The 19,463-nt window shown below is 41.6% G+C and overlaps 2 protein-coding genes across 2 annotated transcripts; both read right to left on the bottom strand.

The window, feature by feature from the left end:
- Positions 1–8,477: 8,477 nt before the first annotated feature.
- On the bottom strand, positions 8,478–9,218 carry SERLADRAFT_432317 (uncharacterized protein; the record flags this gene model as incomplete). The annotated part of the gene is made up of 4 exons (XM_007312529.1): positions 8,478–8,577; positions 8,636–8,666; positions 8,726–8,895; positions 9,013–9,218. 4 exons carry the CDS (start codon positions 9,216–9,218, stop codon positions 8,478–8,480), a joined length of 507 nt encoding a protein of 168 aa, XP_007312591.1.
- Positions 9,219–11,916: 2,698 nt separating this feature from the next.
- On the bottom strand, positions 11,917–13,707 carry SERLADRAFT_432316 (uncharacterized protein; the record flags this gene model as incomplete). The annotated part of the gene is made up of 9 exons (XM_007312528.1): positions 11,917–12,010; positions 12,069–12,140; positions 12,213–12,289; positions 12,341–12,475; positions 12,545–12,715; positions 12,766–12,828; positions 12,877–12,996; positions 13,045–13,127; positions 13,614–13,707. 9 exons carry the CDS (start codon positions 13,705–13,707, stop codon positions 11,917–11,919), a joined length of 909 nt encoding a protein of 302 aa, XP_007312590.1.
- Positions 13,708–19,463: the final 5,756 nt, after the last annotated feature.

The following is a 19,463-nucleotide window of genomic DNA, read 5'->3' as shown; positions in this document are numbered from 1 at the left end:
GTATGATAATTGGCCAGAATGGAATCAGGATGGATCCTGAGAAAGTTCAAGCTATTTTGGATTGGCCTGAATGTTACGATAACACAATTTTTGGACCTTCCCTTTATTTTATTCTCCGCTTTAACCTTGTACTTTAGCTTTCACACATGGTGCCACGCACACTTCCCCTTTGGTCCAAACTCCTCTTTCTCACGCCGCGTTGCCTTTTGTCTTATTATAGATACGACTCTCTCACACAGTGGAGCTGGCCATGCGGGCTAGGCCCCATGACATCATCAGCCACTGTTGCCATCAACTGTATAGTACATATGTACAAATAACCCTGTAGTAGTATATATACCCCAATAGATCCAGGAGACTCCTCAGCAAGTCCTCCTGTTGTATACCAACTAACTCTCTGCATCCTAAGGTAACCACTCCCTCTTCATTCTCTTTATAGTGTGTTCCTGTGTGCGCCAGAGTAACTAACTCTTGGTTGTTACATTAGGACTCACTCTTCTACTCTCTCGCACGTTTGTGCAAAAAGTCCCACTGGGCACCCGGACTCCAGGGTGAAGGAGATTTGGTTATTGGTTGGGAATATCCCGCATAGCAGATAGGTGCGCTCTTCGCGACGGCCTTGTAGTGCTTTGGGAGAAGAACCAAAGCCTGCGATACGCGGCCCCCAGTGTTAAGGGGAGTACTTAGCTCAGCAGTTGGTGTGGAACCGCTGTTGATTAGAATTTACATACAAAATTTCTTCTTTGTTCTCCTCTGACCAGGCCGGGCACTTGCCTCCGCCAGTTGGAGAAGGGTTGACAGCTTAACAAGCGGACCACCCCCTGACAACCGTTCGGACCAGGGTTTATTACAAATACCTTTTATATAAAAACTTCAAATACTATAGTGTGGGTAGTCGGAGATTGAGATCCAATACTCAGCTGGGAAGAGGTTGATCCGCAGATAGCAAGCGAGGACCCCCAGTTACATTTTTTTTATTACTTCACAAAGAGAACAAGTCGACATGTTGTTGCAACAAGATATGAATGCTCTGCTACACGCCATGCGTACGCAGATGCAACATTGACCTCGCAACTCGCCGAGCTGCAGACGAACCCTCCTGCGGCAACCCCCTTGGTGGAAAAGAAATTCAACAAGAAAGTCGAAGTCGTCACTGACCCTGGCGCCTTCGAAGGAGACAGAGCACAATTCACCAAGTGGTGGATCAAGCTCCAAATTTGGGTCAAGGCAAATTGGGATGCATTTGCCGACAATTTTGAGGTAGCCACTGCGGTGCTATCTCGACTAAAAGGACCTGTGGCGGGTCGATACGCCCAAGTTAGATTGCAGGAATGCTACACTGCGGGAGTGTGGCCGACCTGGGATGATCTCAAGAAGGAGATCGAAAAATACTTCAAACCACAAGCTGAGCGTGACTGGGCACGTCAGCAAATCCGTTCCTTCAAACAAGGAAATATGAGGACGGATGATTACATTACCCGGTTCCTGGCCCTCTCCATCCAAGGAGGGCTCAGAAATGAACACGCAGTAGAACTGCTGGAATGCAATGTGAACCCTCACATTGCAGAACAGATCTATCTGCAGGATGCTAGAAATGAGAACTTGGCCCTGGCGGCTGAGGAAGTACGAAGAATTGGTAGAGCCATGGAGCTTTACCAAATGCACCAAGGTGGCGGGCCCACCACTATAAACAACAAATCCCAGATGCGCCCTGGGTCATCGAACCAATATAAACATTCTCACGGGTTCAAGCCGTTCGGGCTGCAACCAGGGCAGGGAGCCCCAATGGATATCGGCATGGTCCAAGAGGGACAGATGCGCAGATTCAAAGGGAACTGCTACAATTGCGGCCAAGAGGGACACATGTCCCGAGACTGCAGAAAAGGAGTGCAGGCCGCTCAACAAAAAAATAACCAAGGACGCCAGGCGCGCCAATTAGAAACCAAAAAACCGGACAATCGGCTCAACTCTTTGGCCGGTCGTTCATACAACACAATCCGGGCCTTTTTCTATGACCAGCAGGTCAATGAAATGAAGGCTCAGGGAAAAGAGTTCAGAACATAGGTCACTTGAGTGCCTTCGCTCCTATGAACAATGAAGTAAACCACAACAAGGTGGCCCCTGCTCCGGGGTGTTGCATGAGCAATAAAGGAAAGACGGGGATGGCTCCCCAATTTGTAAATAGATTTTTAAATTTGCTATCTGAAGTATATACTTGTATGAAGCAATGTGACTGTAAAATTAATGATACTACCGCTGCACCAGTGTCTCCCTTGGAGCGTGGCCCTGGCGAGACAAACACTAGGGTGCTTGATTCTGGTAAAAATAAAATATAAAAACATGTAACTTTTGATACCCTTTCTTCTTCTTTGGAGCCACCCTTTCCCAAAATCCCAAGGCGTGTGTTGATGCGCACGTATTTATTCCAAGAAGAAATCTGTTTAGACGTCGGTGTGGAAAACCTCGCTCGAGGCATAGTACACCCAACCAGTGCACTGCTTGATTCAGGCGCTAACGGAATTTTCGTAGATCAGGTCTGGGCGGAGCAAATTGGACTCCCCCTTGTAAAACTAGATATATCTATTCCTGTCTATAACGTTGACGGTACACTTAACGCGGGTGGCTGCATCACGCACAAATGTTCTTTTGTTGTCGAATACCAAGGACACAGAGAACGAGTCACCGCCGAGGCTACCCAACTAGGGAAGATTTATTTAATCTTAGGCTGAACCTGGCTATTTAAACACAATCCTGAGATTGACTGGCAGACAGAGGTTGTCACATTGTCACGTTGCCCTCAGGAGTGTGTAAACTTGGGTAAACCAAATCATGTCCATCACAATAAGCGTATTGAAAAGATAAACACTGGTCACGTTTATGAGCTCAGATCTTTAGAAAAGATCAACAATGACGATGATGAGGTAAAACCCGAAGAAAAGATTAAGAGGCTGGTGCCTCCCGAGTACCATGACTTCTGGAAAGTCTTTTCTAAACATAAATCGGAACACTTCCCAGAGGCTAAGCCTTGGGACCATGCAATAGATTTGAAGGACACGTTCAAACCGAGAAAAGGACACATGATTCCCCTCTCTGCTCCAGAAAGAGATGAGGTATCAAGTTTCATAGACGAACAGCTTAGGAAGGGTTACATCAGACCTTCCAAAAGCCCTATGACGTCCCCGGTGTTCTTCATTCCTAAAAAGGATGGTAAGAAGCGTATGATTATGGACTATCGTTATGTGAATGAGAACACGGTTAAAAATGCGTATCCACTGCCTTTAATCAGTCAGCTAGTAGACAAATTGGCTGGTGCCAAGATCTTGACAAAGATGGATCTCAGATGGGGGTACAATAATGTACGAATCAAAGAAGAAGATGCTTGGAAGGCCGTGTTCACGTGCCACCGAGGATCCTTTGAACCCCTTGTTATGTTCTTTGGGTTGACCAACTCACCGGCAACCTTCCAGAGCATGATGAACGAGATCTTTGCGGATATGGAAAACTGTGTTGTCATTTACATTGACAATTTATTAATATTTACAAAGTCGGACGATGAGGCTGAGCATGACAGGATTGTGCAAGAAGTCCTTTAACGCTTACAGGAACGGGACCTATTTGTCAAACCCGAAAAATGTAATTTTAAGGTGAAGGAAGTAGACTTCCTCGGTATGATCATAGGCCAGAACGGAATCAGGATAGATCCTGAGAAAGTTCAAGCTATCTTGGAATGGCCAGAACCTACTCGCGTCAAAGGAGTTAGGGCCTTCCTTGGCTTAGGGAATTTCTACCAAAAGGTTTATCAAAAACTTCACAAAAATCACGAGACCATTGAATGATCTCACTAAAAAGGACATTTTTTGGCACTGGGGCGCCAAAGAACAAGAAGATTTTGATAAGCTTAAACAGGTGTTTACAATGGCGCCCATATTAGCATTTCCAGAATTAGACAAAGAGTTCCGATTAGAAACCGACTCTTCTGATTTTAATACTGGGGCCGTTTTGTCAATTAAATGCCCTGACAATCTTTGGAGGCCTTGTGCCTATTTATCGTATAGTTTGTCGCCTACAGAGCGCAACTATCAAATATATGATAATGAGATGCTGGCCATTATTAGAGCTCTAGAGCACTGGCAGCACTACTTAGAAGGTGCTAGGCACCAATTTGAAATTTGGACCAATCATAAAAATCTGGAGTATCTTATGACGGCCCGAGACTTGAATCAAAGACAGGCCTGCTACGTGGTATATTTGTCTTGGTTTAATTATAAATTAATTCATAAGCCTAGAAGCTCTGTCGGGAAAGCAGACACTTTGTCCAGAAGAGAGGATCATGCCAACAACATCAAAGATGACAACAAAGGTGTTACCTTGATAGATCAATCAAGGGTTGCCAATGTTAGAATTGAGCAGGATTCGAATCTTCTGGAAGTCTTCAAGAAAGACATCTCCTTAGAAGAGAAGGCGCACTTTGATGGCAATGAAAACTATTTATGGGAAGACGGGCTCTTCCATTTTAAAGACAAAATCTATGTGCCTGAGTTAGCAAGGATCAAGGCAATAGATAGACATCATGACACTCCAGTGGCTGGGCAGCCTGGGTGGCAACGAACAATGGAGTTGATCTCCAGAAGCTACATGTGGCCTGGCATGGTCAAAGACGTACAGGAATACGTAAAATCCTGTTTGAGATGTGCCATGGCTAAGAATTCTCACCAACCGCCGGCTGGTAAGCTTATGCCGAACCCGATACCAGCTGGTCCCTGGCAGGATATATCGGTTGATTTCACAACGGATCTGCCCGAGTCAAATGGGTACGATTCAGTAATGGTAGTAGTGGATCGCTTCTCCAAAGAAGTGGTGTTCATACCTACCAATAAAACCATTACCACCACTGGTACGGCAGATCTATTTATAGATTTTGTATGGTCCATCCATGGGTTGCCAGAAACGGTTACCTCCGATAGAGGACCTCAATTCGCTAGTGAGTTTACGAAAGAATTATGCCGGATGCTGGGCATCAAACCTAAATTATCAACGGTGTTCCATCCGCAGACCAATGGACAAACGGAGAGACTCAACCAGGAGTTGAAGCAATACCTCCAAATATTTATTAATGACAGGCAGACAGATTGGGCCAAGTGGCTAAAGATAGCCCAGTTCTCTTATAATATCAAACAGTTGTCGACTACAGGAAAGGCACCATTCGAGGTTACTAGGTTGTACCTCCACAGAATAGGTGTAGAACCTGGTAAAAGCAAAAATGAGGCTGCAGGGAACATGGCTAAGGACATGAAATCTGTCTTAGACGAAACGCGCAAGGCGCTATTCAAAACTGCAGAGCAGATGAAAGACAGGGCAGAGTGTAGATGCTCTAAGGCCCCTGACTACAAGGTCAGCAACCTGGTCTGGTTAGATACTGACCACTTAAAATTAAAGGATCGGCAGTCTAGAAAACTGACCGAAAAGTGGATTGGCCCTTACCGGATTAAGGAAGTCAAACCCAACGCGGTGGAGCTGGAACTCCCAAAACGAATGAGGGTAGTACCCACGTTCAATATAAGCCGTGTAAAACCCTACAAAGGGCCACTGCCAGGACAGCCTGTAGACCAGCCCAGACCAGTTGTAGTCACCCAGGAAGGTGAAGAAGAATTTGAAGTCAAATGAGTGGTGGATGCATGCTTGAAGCGTGGAAAATTAGGGTTCCTAGTCCTATAGAAGCGCTATGGAGACAAAGACAGAACATGGGAGCCAGAAGCCCATCTGGACAATTCCCGCAATGCTGTCCAAACATTTTATTCTAAGAATCCAACACTTTTTGTTTCCTTTTTCAACCTATGCCCAAACATTTAACTATCACCTCCAGTACTTGGTCTTGCCTGCAAGTCAAGCCTTAGAAGGGGGGTAGTGTGACAATACATAATTTTCGGACCTTTAATTTTCATTCTCCTCTTTAACTTTCTTGTGTAGTTTTCACACACTTTGCCATGCGGCACTTTCCATTTTATTCAAACTCCACTTTTTTGTGCTGCACTGCTTTTTTCTACAAAAAGTCTCTCACGCAGTGGAGCTGGTCACACGGGCTGTACCCTATGATATCATCGGCCACTGCTCCCATCAACTGTATAGTACACATGTACAAACAACCTGTAGTAGTATATATACCACATAGATCAAGGAGACTCCTTAGCGAGTCCTCCTGTTGTTTACCCACAACAAACTTGGTCCTATCCAAAGGGTAACCACTCTCCTCACTTCTTTATAGCTTTGTCTGAGTTGTGGGCCAGAGTATACAAACTCTTGGTTGTAACAATCAATGGGTCACATATCCTATCAATCTGCAAAACATCAAGTAGAATCTGGAATGATCCAAGGGATATAACTAGATGTATCCCAATCAGAAACATTCTGTGAACCCTGCATTATGGCCAAAGCAAACAGAAAACTGTTCCCTAAAGAATTGTATACCCGTGCTTCAACCTACGCTGAGAAAATCTATTCAGATCTCTGGGGACCAGCAGTTGTGGAAGATATTAAAGGGCAATGATACACTATATTTTTTATGGATGACTGGTCAAGGGAATCCCACATACGCCTCCTATGCAGCAAAGACCAAGCCATGTAAATATACAAATAGTTTGAAGCCTGGTTGTTAACACAACAAAATACAAAGATAAAAATACTGAGATCAGATTGGGGTGGAGAATACCTTGATAAATTATTTGAAACTCACCTAAAAGATTAAGGAACCATTAGAGAGTTGATGGTCCATGACTCCCCACAACAGAATGGTGTTGCTGAACGTCTCAACAAAACCCTATTCGAACATACTAGGGCTATATTGATTGATGCCAAACTTCCAAAGTTTCTATGGGACAAAGCCATCAATTAAGCGAACTGGCTCAGAAACCAATCACCTACCAGAGCAATTAAAGAAAAAACCCCGTATGAAATGGCCTTGGGCAAAAAACCAAATCTAGCCAATCTTTGTGAATTTGGTGCAGAGGTCTATATAAAAGACAACTCAGCTGGCAAACCAGATCCACAAGCCAAGGCTGGACATTTTGTGGGGTTCAATACCCAAAGTAAAGCCATTAGAGTCTACTGGCCAAACAAAAAAACAGTCAGTGTAGAACAAAACTACACATTCAAACCCCAGACAACTGGAAGAGATGTTGCCAAAATTGAAGGGGAGGACTGGTTTATTCAGGACAACAAAATTATGAACAAAAAATCACTTCCTATCAACATCATAAATCCCACTGAAACAAATCACAACGCACCTAATTCTAGCCATCAACCTGAAGTGAGAAGATCCAGACAAGGAACCACCATAAAGCCCCCCGGTTACTACAAAGCACTGAATGCATCTGCTCTCCTTGTTGATCACCCAAATGATAGCCCCAGCATAAATAAGGCCCTAAATGGACCAAATGCTATTGAATGACAGCAAGCTATTGACAAAGAATTGAAGCAGCTGGAAATTTTGGAAACATGGGTGTTAGTAAAACCCCCACTTGATGCCAACATCATTTGCTGCCACTATGTCACAAAAATAAAGTATGATGCTCAAGGAGAGATTCTGTGATACAAAGTCAGATTGGTTGCTAATGGCAATATACAGAAGTATGGCATTGATTACAATGAAACTTACTCTGCAGTTGCCTGCCTAACCTCTCATTGAACTATACTTGCATACACTGCTGTGAAGGACTGGAAAATACATCTGATAGATGTCAAAAGTGCATATTTAAATGCATACCTTGAAGAAGATATATATATGCACCATCCCCCAGGCTACCTTAAAGACAGTCAGCAAGGCCTAGTATGCCAGCTAAAGAAAGAATTATATGGGCTTAAGCAAGCAGGTCTAGGATGGTACAAACAACTTACAAAAATGTTTGAACACATGTACTTTATATGTTCAAAACATGACCATGCTGTTTTCATTAGAAAAACACAGTAAAGGCCATATAGCTGTTGGTGTGTAAGTTGATGACATGGCAATAATGGCAGAACCTGTGCATGCTATAATTGAATTAAAGCAACAAATAAAGAAAAAATATGACATCACCGACCTTGGTCCTATTTACTGGCTTCTCAAAATTCAAATCACTCGTAATCGCACCACAAAAACAATTACACTCTCACAAAAGGCATACATAGAATTGTCTCTAACACACTTTAGCATGGAAGAATGTAAGCCTGTCACCACACCCCTTGAGATAGGAAATAACCTATCAACGGATCAATGTCTTTGCAAAAATGAATCAAAGCCAAATATACCATATTGAGAGGCAATCAGCAAGCTAATGTACCTTATTCTAGGAATGAGGCAAGACATTGCATTTGCTGTCTCATTGTTACCTCAATTTTCAAATAACCCAGGCCAAATTCATTGGCAAGCTGTAAAATGCATCTTCAGATATATAAAAGGAACAGCTAACTACAAACTTACCCTGGGTGATACAAATAAAAACCTATCCGGTCATTCGGATATTGATTGAGCATCCCAACCCCATCAATACCCCATCTCCGGATAAATTTTCATGTACAAAGGCAGCATTGTATCCTGGAGCTCTAAGAAGCAATCAATGATTAGCTTATCAAGTACCAAAGCAGAGTATGTTGCACTCACAAATGCTGCCAAGGAAGCCATATGACTTCGTCTGATCAAACCATATTGTTGGTACCTGTGAGATTCGCTTACAAGTAGACAAAGACTCACAGTAAATGTCTACCACTTTGACTTTAACACTGCCAGCACCTTCTGATGCCTCTGAGTTGGACTGATAATAATCTCTGAACAAGCCATGGTCAGCACTTCCCTTATGTTTGTAACACCACTCCATGTATGCATCTATCAGTGTTGCAAGTTGCTTATCAAAGGCTTTGACCCTACATAAAATTCGATCACGGCAATTTTGATGATCTTGACGCCATGGTTTACAATGTTGAAGACAGCTGGCAATGGTAAGCACAGCAAATCTATTAAACCAGATGCGTTTTACTCACCTTTGTAAGATGTCCGACTTCATTTGTTGGGCCAACAGCTCGAACTCTCCTCCAGCATGACTCATATTCAGTGCCTCCGAACCATCAAGGATTTTTTTGATATCAATGTTTTTATCTTCCCAGTAATCCATCTGGTCCATTTCCAAGTTTTCCACGGTAGGAAGGTGCTTCAAAGCCTCCAATGCTCTCCTTTTGCTAGCAGTCATTTCTAACCCATGTAAAGTATGTCTCGGTTTTATTCTGAAATACAATGCACTCACCTTCTATCCATATTTTTTGCCGTTCATCTCCTTCAGCAATTCATTTTGCAATACCTTTTGAGCTCAAAGTCTTACTTGTTTGCTTAATTTGCTGGCCATATTGATTTTGAGAGGATCCCACTTGACGAACTTTTCCAGAGGACAGGCTGGTGCATCCCTTTGGTCGTGTTGCTCCTGTGCTAACCATCTCCTTTCACGTTGTTTCAGCAGTGGTTTTAGTTTCTCAGGGGAAACAAGGCCAATAAGAGGAAGGAGAATTGTTTGCCGGTCAAAGTCTTAATGATAGCATAGACTAGAGTCTAAATCTCACTGTCCTCCTGATCAACAATTAATCAGGGTTTGTCACGTGCGGTCGTGATATGACTGATTTGTAGTACAGTTATGCCGCATCAATCACATTGGACCCCACATCTTATCCTCAAACAACACAGATGTCAAGTCAACATACTAATAACTCCCAATCTTCAGGTATGCGTACTTTGGCTTTAGCATGGGATTGTGGAATAAGCTTTCTTCATAACCGCCATTCCAGCATCACCAGGGTTTTGTAACAAGACCGTTACAAGGACATGGTCAAAAACTACTACCATATCTGTTACACAGGTTCAAGAGGTACAGGAGCTTTGAGGAAGCGCTTGGGAAATACAGACAGAAATACAAACTAGGTGCAGTGTGCGCTGCAGCTGTGCCCGGTAGTTGTTTCTGGCATGTGCAAACCAATAGCCCTGATCCCACCCAACCCTCCTTGGAACTTGATGACTTTGTAACGGACGATAATTTTGACGATCTGGTGGAACAATTTAGTCAGGTATTATGAGCCTTGTAAGTTTTCTGTGATTGACTACAACCAAATTACTGACTTGTACATTATATTAAAATATGGTTTTATACAAATTACAATGTAATGTAGAAATAGCATTGGCTAACATGATGTCTTGATATTTTTATATCCGCAAATCACTACATGCATATCAGAAAAATAAGTACTCGTAACATATTAATAAGTTTGAATTATACAGTGAAGCCAGCATTTGCATAAAATGCTGGTGTAAATGTCAATACTACACTATACTCAATTCAGTGCGTGTTCTACAATCTTGTGATATTGTTCAATGTACTAGGATGTCTGCTTCTCTTCCTCAGTTTCAACATATTAATATTACTCACGACATCCAAAAAGGCCCTCCAATCATATTATTGTCACCTATATTCCTAGTGGGCTACAAAATACACTGGATTGTACATTATGTTACAGCTATAGTGAACGGTACACTATAGTTTGATATAACTCTGGATCTACGCGAGTCTAACTTTGATCTTGTTTTTTTTTTTGCCAAGCTGATACTATCGCTGCAATCATATGTCAGCCACAACCATGAGCAAGTGGACAACAAAACATATATTGCAAGACTCACCACAGAAGAAAGAAAAGCAATTTCTTGCTACAAAAAAATGGCTTTTGAATGCCAAGTAACTGTCCTCCTTGTATACTGTGATAGCCCCAGTGAACCGTCTAAATAGAGTCCATGCAATCCAAAATGCAAAGGCGAGGGAATGTTCAGCACAGTGAGTATATTATGCTTTGAATGTCGAGTTTCTGGCCTGATCATACCACAGATATCGTGACAAGTGAGTTGATATCCTGTGTATATGTCTATAAAACTGCTGATATACCTTTAATGAGAAGAAAACACAATGATAAAGCTAAGATCACCCTATTTCACAAGCCAGACAATCCCGGGATTGCTACTCCAGGTGGAATCAATGGAGCTGAGGCGATCACCAGTTCAGACTCACTGGAGGATTATATAACCAGCAATTTTGGCTGGCAGAATATCAGGAAAGATTTTGTTGGGATCGAGTGTGCGTTTGGAGCTTGGGGAATAGGGTGGGGCCCTCAAAGTGGGTGGAACAAACACTTTCACAGAGAGCTTGACTTTGCTCGAGTAAAAAGACAGCTGGGGGTTGATTATTTGTTTCTAAGATGGGATGAGCATGTCCGTGTTGGGAGGGTCATTTTGGGGAGGATAAAGCTGTTTATTTTGACTCACCTAGGGCGAACTGCACCCACAGAACTGATCGCCGTCAGTCTGAGGATATTTGAGATGATTGTGTCGCTAATGTTGGAGGTCAGGTTTTTCGAGTTGAAACTGGAAGAGTATGTTGCTGTTGTACCACCAAACAAAGTGTCAGATATCAAGTACATAGGCATCAGTGTAGATCTACTATTAGCAGATAGATGTATACCATCAGGAAAAACCATAGTTTCCTTTTATAGCTATCATAGCTGTTATAGTGCTATATAGGGAAAATAGTAGCTATAGTACGCCTAAACAAGTCCCTATTATATAGCTCTATATAGCAGGGCTATTTTGAGATGTTTGCTATACCAGCTATAGTATCACAGAAGTGATATATACAATCCATCTCTACTATGGTTGCTCTCATAGAATATAATAGATATAGCAACCATCAATGGTTATTTCAGAATGGTCATATTATATATGTTCCACAAGCTTATCATAGTTTTCATATTCTCTCAGTTTTGTTCACTATTATTATAGCATCCTAGCCAGAGATCATATACAGAGAATATATTATAGTATATTTCTGATACCATATAATGACATGCATGTATCAACAATTATAAGGATGCTGAATCTTCAAGCGCTGCATAATCAACCTCATCCTCCCAGTTGTCCTCTTGTGCATTCAAGTACTGTAAATCACACTGTTGACTGTGTGTAATATAATGCTTATGAGTGTTGTTCTAAAATAATTTGGTAGGCTACTCACAGAATATTGTTGTAAGTGTTTTTACGAAACTGCAAAAACCACCTAGGAGCCTTCCTTTGTAGCTCTTCTAACCTGGACAGATAATATAAATATCTGATAAACACTTGTGAGTAAAGGTTGACGTAGAGTGGATATTGAATTTACCTGGGCCTGTAGACCTGTTCAGAGAAATTCAAGGTGGTGCAAACACTTTTTGCAAGTTCATGAAGACAGTTTTCGACCTGTGAAATATAGAGTGAGGAAAATTCATGTATATTACACCACAAACTCACAGCTGTAATAGCCAAGGCAATTAATGGAAAAGGTGAGTCTTTGAAATCACTTGGATAGAGGACACCCTCCCCCTTCTTATGGAACCACTGAACCTGAACTAGTAGCTTGATGATGCAATGTCCAAAAGGTTTTTGCTTATCATATGGTTAAGTCTGAAATACATAGTCATAAAATGTTTAAGAAGAGTACATATGAACACTTACAGAAATATCCAAACCACCAAATGTAAAGACACCTTTTCCATTACTCAACAACCACTCCATTATAGTATGTACTTCCTCTGGAAGCTTGTTTTTGAGGGCGTATTCTGAGAGAATGAGTATCCTAGCCTTTTGTTTGACTTCACCTCTAAGCTGAGCTGCAGCCGTCCACACCTGTTTAAAATTTTAATATTAGTAATATTGGAAGCATTGTTCTCACTCACATAATCAATGAGTCTACTTTTTTTCTGCTCGTTCCTTGCATTCTCCAAATCTACTATGGTAGTCTTGCATAGTGAAGAACAACTTGCAACTTTGATGATCACATTCTAAACAGGTTCATCTCGTTCATCAGTACCTGGGAAGCCTTTCACAGTAGAAAGAATGACACACATTTGAGAATGTCCTGCTTTAGCCAGCCTGGAGCTGGTGGGGCTAAAGCTAGTGATGACGGCCTGTGTAGAATATAAGCCTTATAATCTTTAAACATATTGCACACTTACCTTGGAATCTCTGGAAGGTGTTAATGAAGGAGAACTATTGCTATTCCTTTTACGCTTATCGTTAACCAACCGGACACTTTCAGCTAGTGATGCAGTAATTTGTATTTGTATATGTGGATCAGTGAACTAGAAAAAAAAGGTAAAACTCACATCAGTATGCAATGATGACACTATTTGTTTGTAGCAAGGATTGTCCAGCTCCTGGGTCAATGAAGGTAATGGAGTAACTTGCTGTGAGATTTCTTCTGATGATGCTGCATTAGTAAAGCTTATAGCTAAGGTTGAGTTACTTGCCTGTCAAGCGTCTAAAGGTCTGCATCAGAGCATCTTCATCTTCATCTTCTAGTTCCTCTTCCATGCTATTCCTGGCCCTCTTATGAAGAGGTTCATCTTCACTATCAACATCAGGACAACAACCTTAAGGTCATCTAAGTCATGTAAGTGGATAGTGGATGGCATGGGCATAGTAGCCATGTGGGTTGTGCAAATTCTGCATTTCCCAATCATGAATTCCTACATACACCGTTTTAGCTATTATACATACTTATTAGGGCCATTATTGTGCATACCTCTAAGAGCAGACTCATTTGCGTCAGCGCTTGATTTATTTTTGTTGTAGGAAGGGCCCTTCAGGGAGCGCTCAAAAACACCCATAAGGGCCATTATGGAAAGAGGCATACCTTATTGCTACTTTAGCATCATCAACAATGGATGAGAATTGTGCAAATAATTTCTGACTGAAGCCTCTGAAGATTTAACGGAGAATAAACTTATTGCTGTGAAAAAAATAATAATAAACATACAACAGGTGAGAAAGAATCTTATGTGCTGTTTGAGATAATATCTAATGCATTTTGAAGTACAATAGGCATGGTGACAGACACAGTCTTTTCCAAGGCTGGTGATTGTATGTAAGTGTGTACAAGCCTCTTTATGAGTCGACTTACCCTCATCTGTGAAGGGTGTTAATATTATTGGTGCCACAGGGGACTGCTTTGGAGAGGGAGATGCAAGCTGTAGCTGTGCAGAGGGCAATACCTTGCTAGTGGAAATTGACAACTGACGTGAGATGGGTAGTGGCAATACTGCCATGGAGTAGGTAGAAGAGCATTCTCTCACAGACTCCCTGGACTGAGATACTGTGACTGTGGCGTGAAAGGTGGATCTAGCACTCATTGATCCTGAGTAAGTAGAAAGCATGGTCAGATTGTCAATTGCATATCCAGTAGGCTCACCTCCCTTTATAAGTACCTATTATAAATTTTTACGCTAGACACATGTACTGACCTTTTATTGGATTTGGAGAGCCGCACAGCTATTTGCATGGTAAACAGGTATGCTGCTCATACATATTCACATAGCTGGTAACAGACATCAAGCGTTGACTGAGTATGCACACTGAGCATGGGAATTAGGTGTGCCGAGTGTCCTGATTCGATGTCTGTGGCCAGCTGTGTGAGCAAATAATGGACCACACCTGTTTTACCATGCAGATAGCTGTGCGGCTCTCGAAATCCAATAAAAGGTCAGTACATGTGTCGGGGCTACTCTGCTGAGTTGGCTCCCATTGAGTCCGCTCTGAGTCTGCTGTGGGAATCAGGTGTGTCCACAGTCCAGTTTCCCGCTGTTTTAAGATCATCAGAATGTATCAATTCATACTGACCGCATAGCAAATGATACTACCCCTTAATATAATGGACAGTCAATCCTTTCTCCATTTCTAATTGGCACCCTTGGTTATTTTTTGTTGGGTGGCCTGCACCCCATTTTTACAGTCTCGGCACATGTGTCCCTCCTGGCCGCAATTATAGCAGTTCCCCTTGAATCTGCACATCTGTCTGCCTTGGACTGCGCCAATATCCATGGGGGCTCCCTACCCTGGTTGCACCCCAAATAGCTTAAACCCATGAGAATGGTTATTATTTTGGTCTGATGACCCAGGGCACCTCTGGGAATAGTTGTTTTTGGTGGTGGTCCCACCACCAAATTGCATAGCGTAGAGCTTTATGGCCCTACCAATTTTTTGAACCTCCTCAGCAGCTGTTACAAGGTTTTTTCTCTGCATATCCTGTATGTAAAGTTGTTGTGCAATGGCTGATGACACATTGTGCTCCAACAATTCCACTGCGTGTTCATTTCTGAGACCCCCTTGGATGGAGAGGCCAGGAACCGGGTAACAAAGTCATCTGTCCTCATGTTTTCTGAATATCTTGAGGAGTGTAATATTTGAAGCATAGTGTACATATGGCCTGATATCCTATGTATTCATTCAGATCAAAGCCAAGATGACTTTTGACTCCAGCAAGGGAAAACAGAGGGCGTGGTTCAATTGGTAAGGCACTGCATATATTGATTAAATCAAGTGCACCTTGTAATTGATTTATTGCCTCAATTATGGTGTGTCCGTCTACAATATAACTCATTGCTGTTTGTAGATATGCAAGGTGTAGTGGTGGGGGGTTATCAAATGCTGGGACAAGTGTTTCTGGGCCAAAGTCAGGATTATTGGAGGTATTGTTGGTTACATGTATGGGGGGTTGCCTTGGATCTATGCTTGGCTCATCCGCTTGCTGATCCTGGCTGTCTCAACTGTTATCCTGTGTTGGATCATAGTTGGAGTCATCATCTTGGGGCTTGTCAAAATAAAAGCCTTGACCTTGGAATGGGAGGTGTGAATATTCATTGGTGTGATTGTCTTGAGTGCCAAAATTAGGTCTTGCATCATCTGGACTTGCTGAGCATTGTCATGCATTAGAAGGTTGTGGATGTGAGGGATTTTCTGACAGGTTAATACAGCTTGTGTTCTTTGTTGATTCCTGGTTATCTTGAAGTAAATGGTGTTGGGTGGTTGCTGTCCTTTGCACCTTGTATTGCAGTATACTCTTGACACATTTTGAACATGTGCACTTGTTGTGTTCTGGGGGAATATGTATTGAGGAACCATCAAGTTGTTCACATATATGTGTAAGAGAGAGAGCAAGAATGAGTGAATGGATTTGACATGTTGGGGTTGCGTATACTTGTTTTACATTACAGACAGCAAGAAAAATATGTTAGTACAATTCATAGCAGAAGTTAGTACAAGCAGGTCATTATGCTACTAGTATAGCCTAGAAAAGAGTCCCTGTTCTTTTATTGCCTGTCTAATGCTTCTCTGAACGGGTTGGTGAATAGGTTACAAACTATAAACATATGAGTCTAAATAGATATAATTGATATACTATAAAACACTGACTGAGAACCTAAGCCTCCAGACCCAGAGTGTGATAAACAAATATGTTTGCGAGAACTAGTTGAGATACTCGGCGTAAAAGATGCAATGACTTTGTCAATTTGTGATTTGCTAAGCATGAGGAGAAGCTCATCTTCAGAGTCCTCTTCTGTTGTACCACCTGTGCCAATGTAGTTGATCTATTTAAGGGCACAGTGTTTAATGGTAAGGTTCCTGTTAAAAAGTGATAGTTGGTATTATGATACACAATTTTTGGACTTTTAAATTTCATTCTCCACTTTAACTTTATTTTGTAGTTTTCACACACTGTGCCATGTGGCACTTTCCATTTTATTCAAACTCCACTTTCTTGCACTGCACTGCTTTCCTTTATTCTTAGCTACAAGTCTCTCTTGCAGTGGAGCTGGTCACATGGGCTGTGCCCTATGACATCATCAGCCACTGCTTTCAACAACTGTATAATACACATGTACAAATTGTCTGTAGTAGTATAAATACCCCAAGGAGACTCCACAGCGAGTCTTCCTGTTATTTACCCATAACAAATTTGTTTCTACTCAAGGGAGATTATCCTCTCCTCCATTCACCTGTCCTTGCTTGTCTTTGACATGTGCCAGAGTATACAAACTTTGGGTATTACATTAGGACTTGCTCTCTTTACTCTCTCACACTTTTGTGCAAACCAGGACCACATGGTTAAGTGGAGTCTTTCAAACAGTAAAACTTTGGTGCCAGTGGGGCGTTGAGCTTTTGCTAGCCCCCGGAAACAAAGTGTGTGCCTAAATCCTACAGGCGAGCTCCTCAGGACGAGGTACTAGAGAGATCAGAACCAAACTTTACATGGCCCCCAGTGTTAAGGGGAGTACTTTAGCTCAGCAGTTGGTGTGCCTGATAAGCAGACCACCCCCTAACAACCATTCAAACCAGCGTTTATCACATTTACATTGTATCAAGAGCTGACTCTGAAGAAAATGTGGCACTCAAATCTTGGTGTGGGAACATCTGAAAGTATACTAACTTCACAAAGAAAAGACGTGCAAAAAGCTAAACTATTCAAACTACATTATCTGCCCATCTATTTCTATTTTTTGCCCATAAAGAGAACCCTTTGTCAGTATGGAAAACAAAAGATGCTCTCTTACCTTGGTATTGCAGATTGAAGTGCATAATGTCACAAGATCTCAAGATGGCGAAGTCAACTTGCCTTATTTCCAAGACCAGACCTGTTTCAACCATGACAAGGGCTCCACCTTGGAAATTATCAATAGGAAGGACAAGACAGAAGTCCTTGTCTTTGCTATCTTGATGACCTTTGGTAAAGACATTGAGATTAATCACCAGTGAAAGGAAGGGGAATATTGGAGACAAATTGTTGCCAGGCAAAATTGACACAACTTCAGGCAATAGCTCATACTTCTCAGGCAGCTGGAGCTCAATCTTGTGGATAGAGTGATTATTAAATTAGATACCACAATAATGTACTATATTTAAGCTTACCACATCATGGATCCAATGGAATAGGTCTGCAAAGACAACTTTGATAGTCTGGTAAATAGTGCCATGATCTTTGATTCCCTTCAACAGGTAAGGGATGAATAGTTGGTACAACTTCCATCTTCCCTCTCTAACATGAGAGGCAAAATACCAGTTGAAGTATCATCTCCCTGGTTTTCAAGGAAATTAGTGGGCAGCTGGAAAGGAATAACATGGCTGTATCAGTACTTACCCTTGTGCAGTGACGGTCGTACCAAGAAGAGTGTAGCGCCTCAAATATGTCATCCTCATCTTGTTAACCTGGCTTCTCAGTAATCAGCTCGTTATTCTCAAATGCAGCTAGGAGCTTTGGCTATAGTGATGAGCAGATATAGTCAGGGAGGGATGTGCAAACAAAGACCATAAGGGAGCCATCTAAGTTGCGAATATTGAGTGATTGGCTGATATCAAGAAGTTTGATAAGGCACCAAATGCTTGAGTGTACAATGAACTTACCTGAAAATGATATTTGCTGGGATCCTCAGGTACGTCTCACATGCAGCCTTTACACTGTCTTGATACTGAGACTGAAGCTAACAATAACTCAGGTAAATGATTGGATAAGGCTCCCAATGTGTAGCCACATACCTGCGTGCGCAAGTCATTAATGTCTGTTGTTACATGGCCCCTCACTGCTTGTTCCCTTTCCTTCTCAGTCCACAGGACATTGGCATGGCAATCATGTCCTACCTGAAAGACTTTATTTGCAGCCAAAGAATGATTATACAATGTATGGATGGTGGTGGTGTTTTTCTGGCTGAAAGAGCAAAATGGATAGGAGGTAGGAAGAAAACAGTCCTCTTCCTCATTGATGTCAGTTAATGGGGGACTGTACGGCCTACTCAAAAATGAGTGTTCCAGTGGTGCAAGCATGTTGTAACCCAGTTGGTGCAGAGGGATAGCTGGATTACTGGTGCAGATATTGGAAGTGTAGCAAGACTGTCAGGCAATGCAGTTATGCTCAAGTAAGACAAATTTACTAGGTATATTGCCATTAGCAAGAATATCCTATTAAACTTCAATAGAGCTAAAAACTATAGCACACACTTGAAGATAACAGAATCAAAGAGATGGTCTGAAGATACACATTGTGAAGAACATGAGGTATACATTTAGAATGATACTGGCAAGAATAATATGGATACAATTATGAATAAATTGTAATACTGCTGACTATTGACACTGACTGTTGATTGTTGACTTGACTGTGTAACTAGTGATTGTCTAGAATCAACAGTCAATTATGAGTTGAGAGTAGTGTTTACTGTTGCAATTGAATTTTTCTAGAATTTATTTTGAGAAAAAAGGCTGTTTATAGTATTATTTATTGTGGTGAGAAAAATGTTAAATAATGAAAAGAACATTATATATGTGAATCACATGTCTACACAAATTAGAAGGCTATTAAACTGAAAAGAAAATTTGAAACAAATTTTGTATAAAAAGAAAGAAAAAAGAAAGTAATTTTTGAATGTTAGTTCAATGATTGCTAGATCCTTGGGTTAATAAAATTCAAACCTTTTTGGCCTGGTAAAATGTATATTTTTCACAGTACAACATCACAAAATAATCAGCTCTACATTTAACCTGTTTTGTCTGCTTACATTTTCACTTTTAGTCAATATTTTATTTACATTTTCTTCAAAGAAAAATT

Source organism: Serpula lacrymans (genome assembly GCF_000218685.1).
Source record: "Serpula lacrymans var. lacrymans S7.9 unplaced genomic scaffold SERLAscaffold_1, whole genome shotgun sequence".
NCBI classification, from domain to species: Eukaryota; Fungi; Basidiomycota; class Agaricomycetes; order Boletales; family Serpulaceae; genus Serpula; species Serpula lacrymans.
The sequence above is the reverse complement of the archived record's forward strand: the minus strand, read 5'-3'. Positions and strand labels throughout refer to the sequence as shown.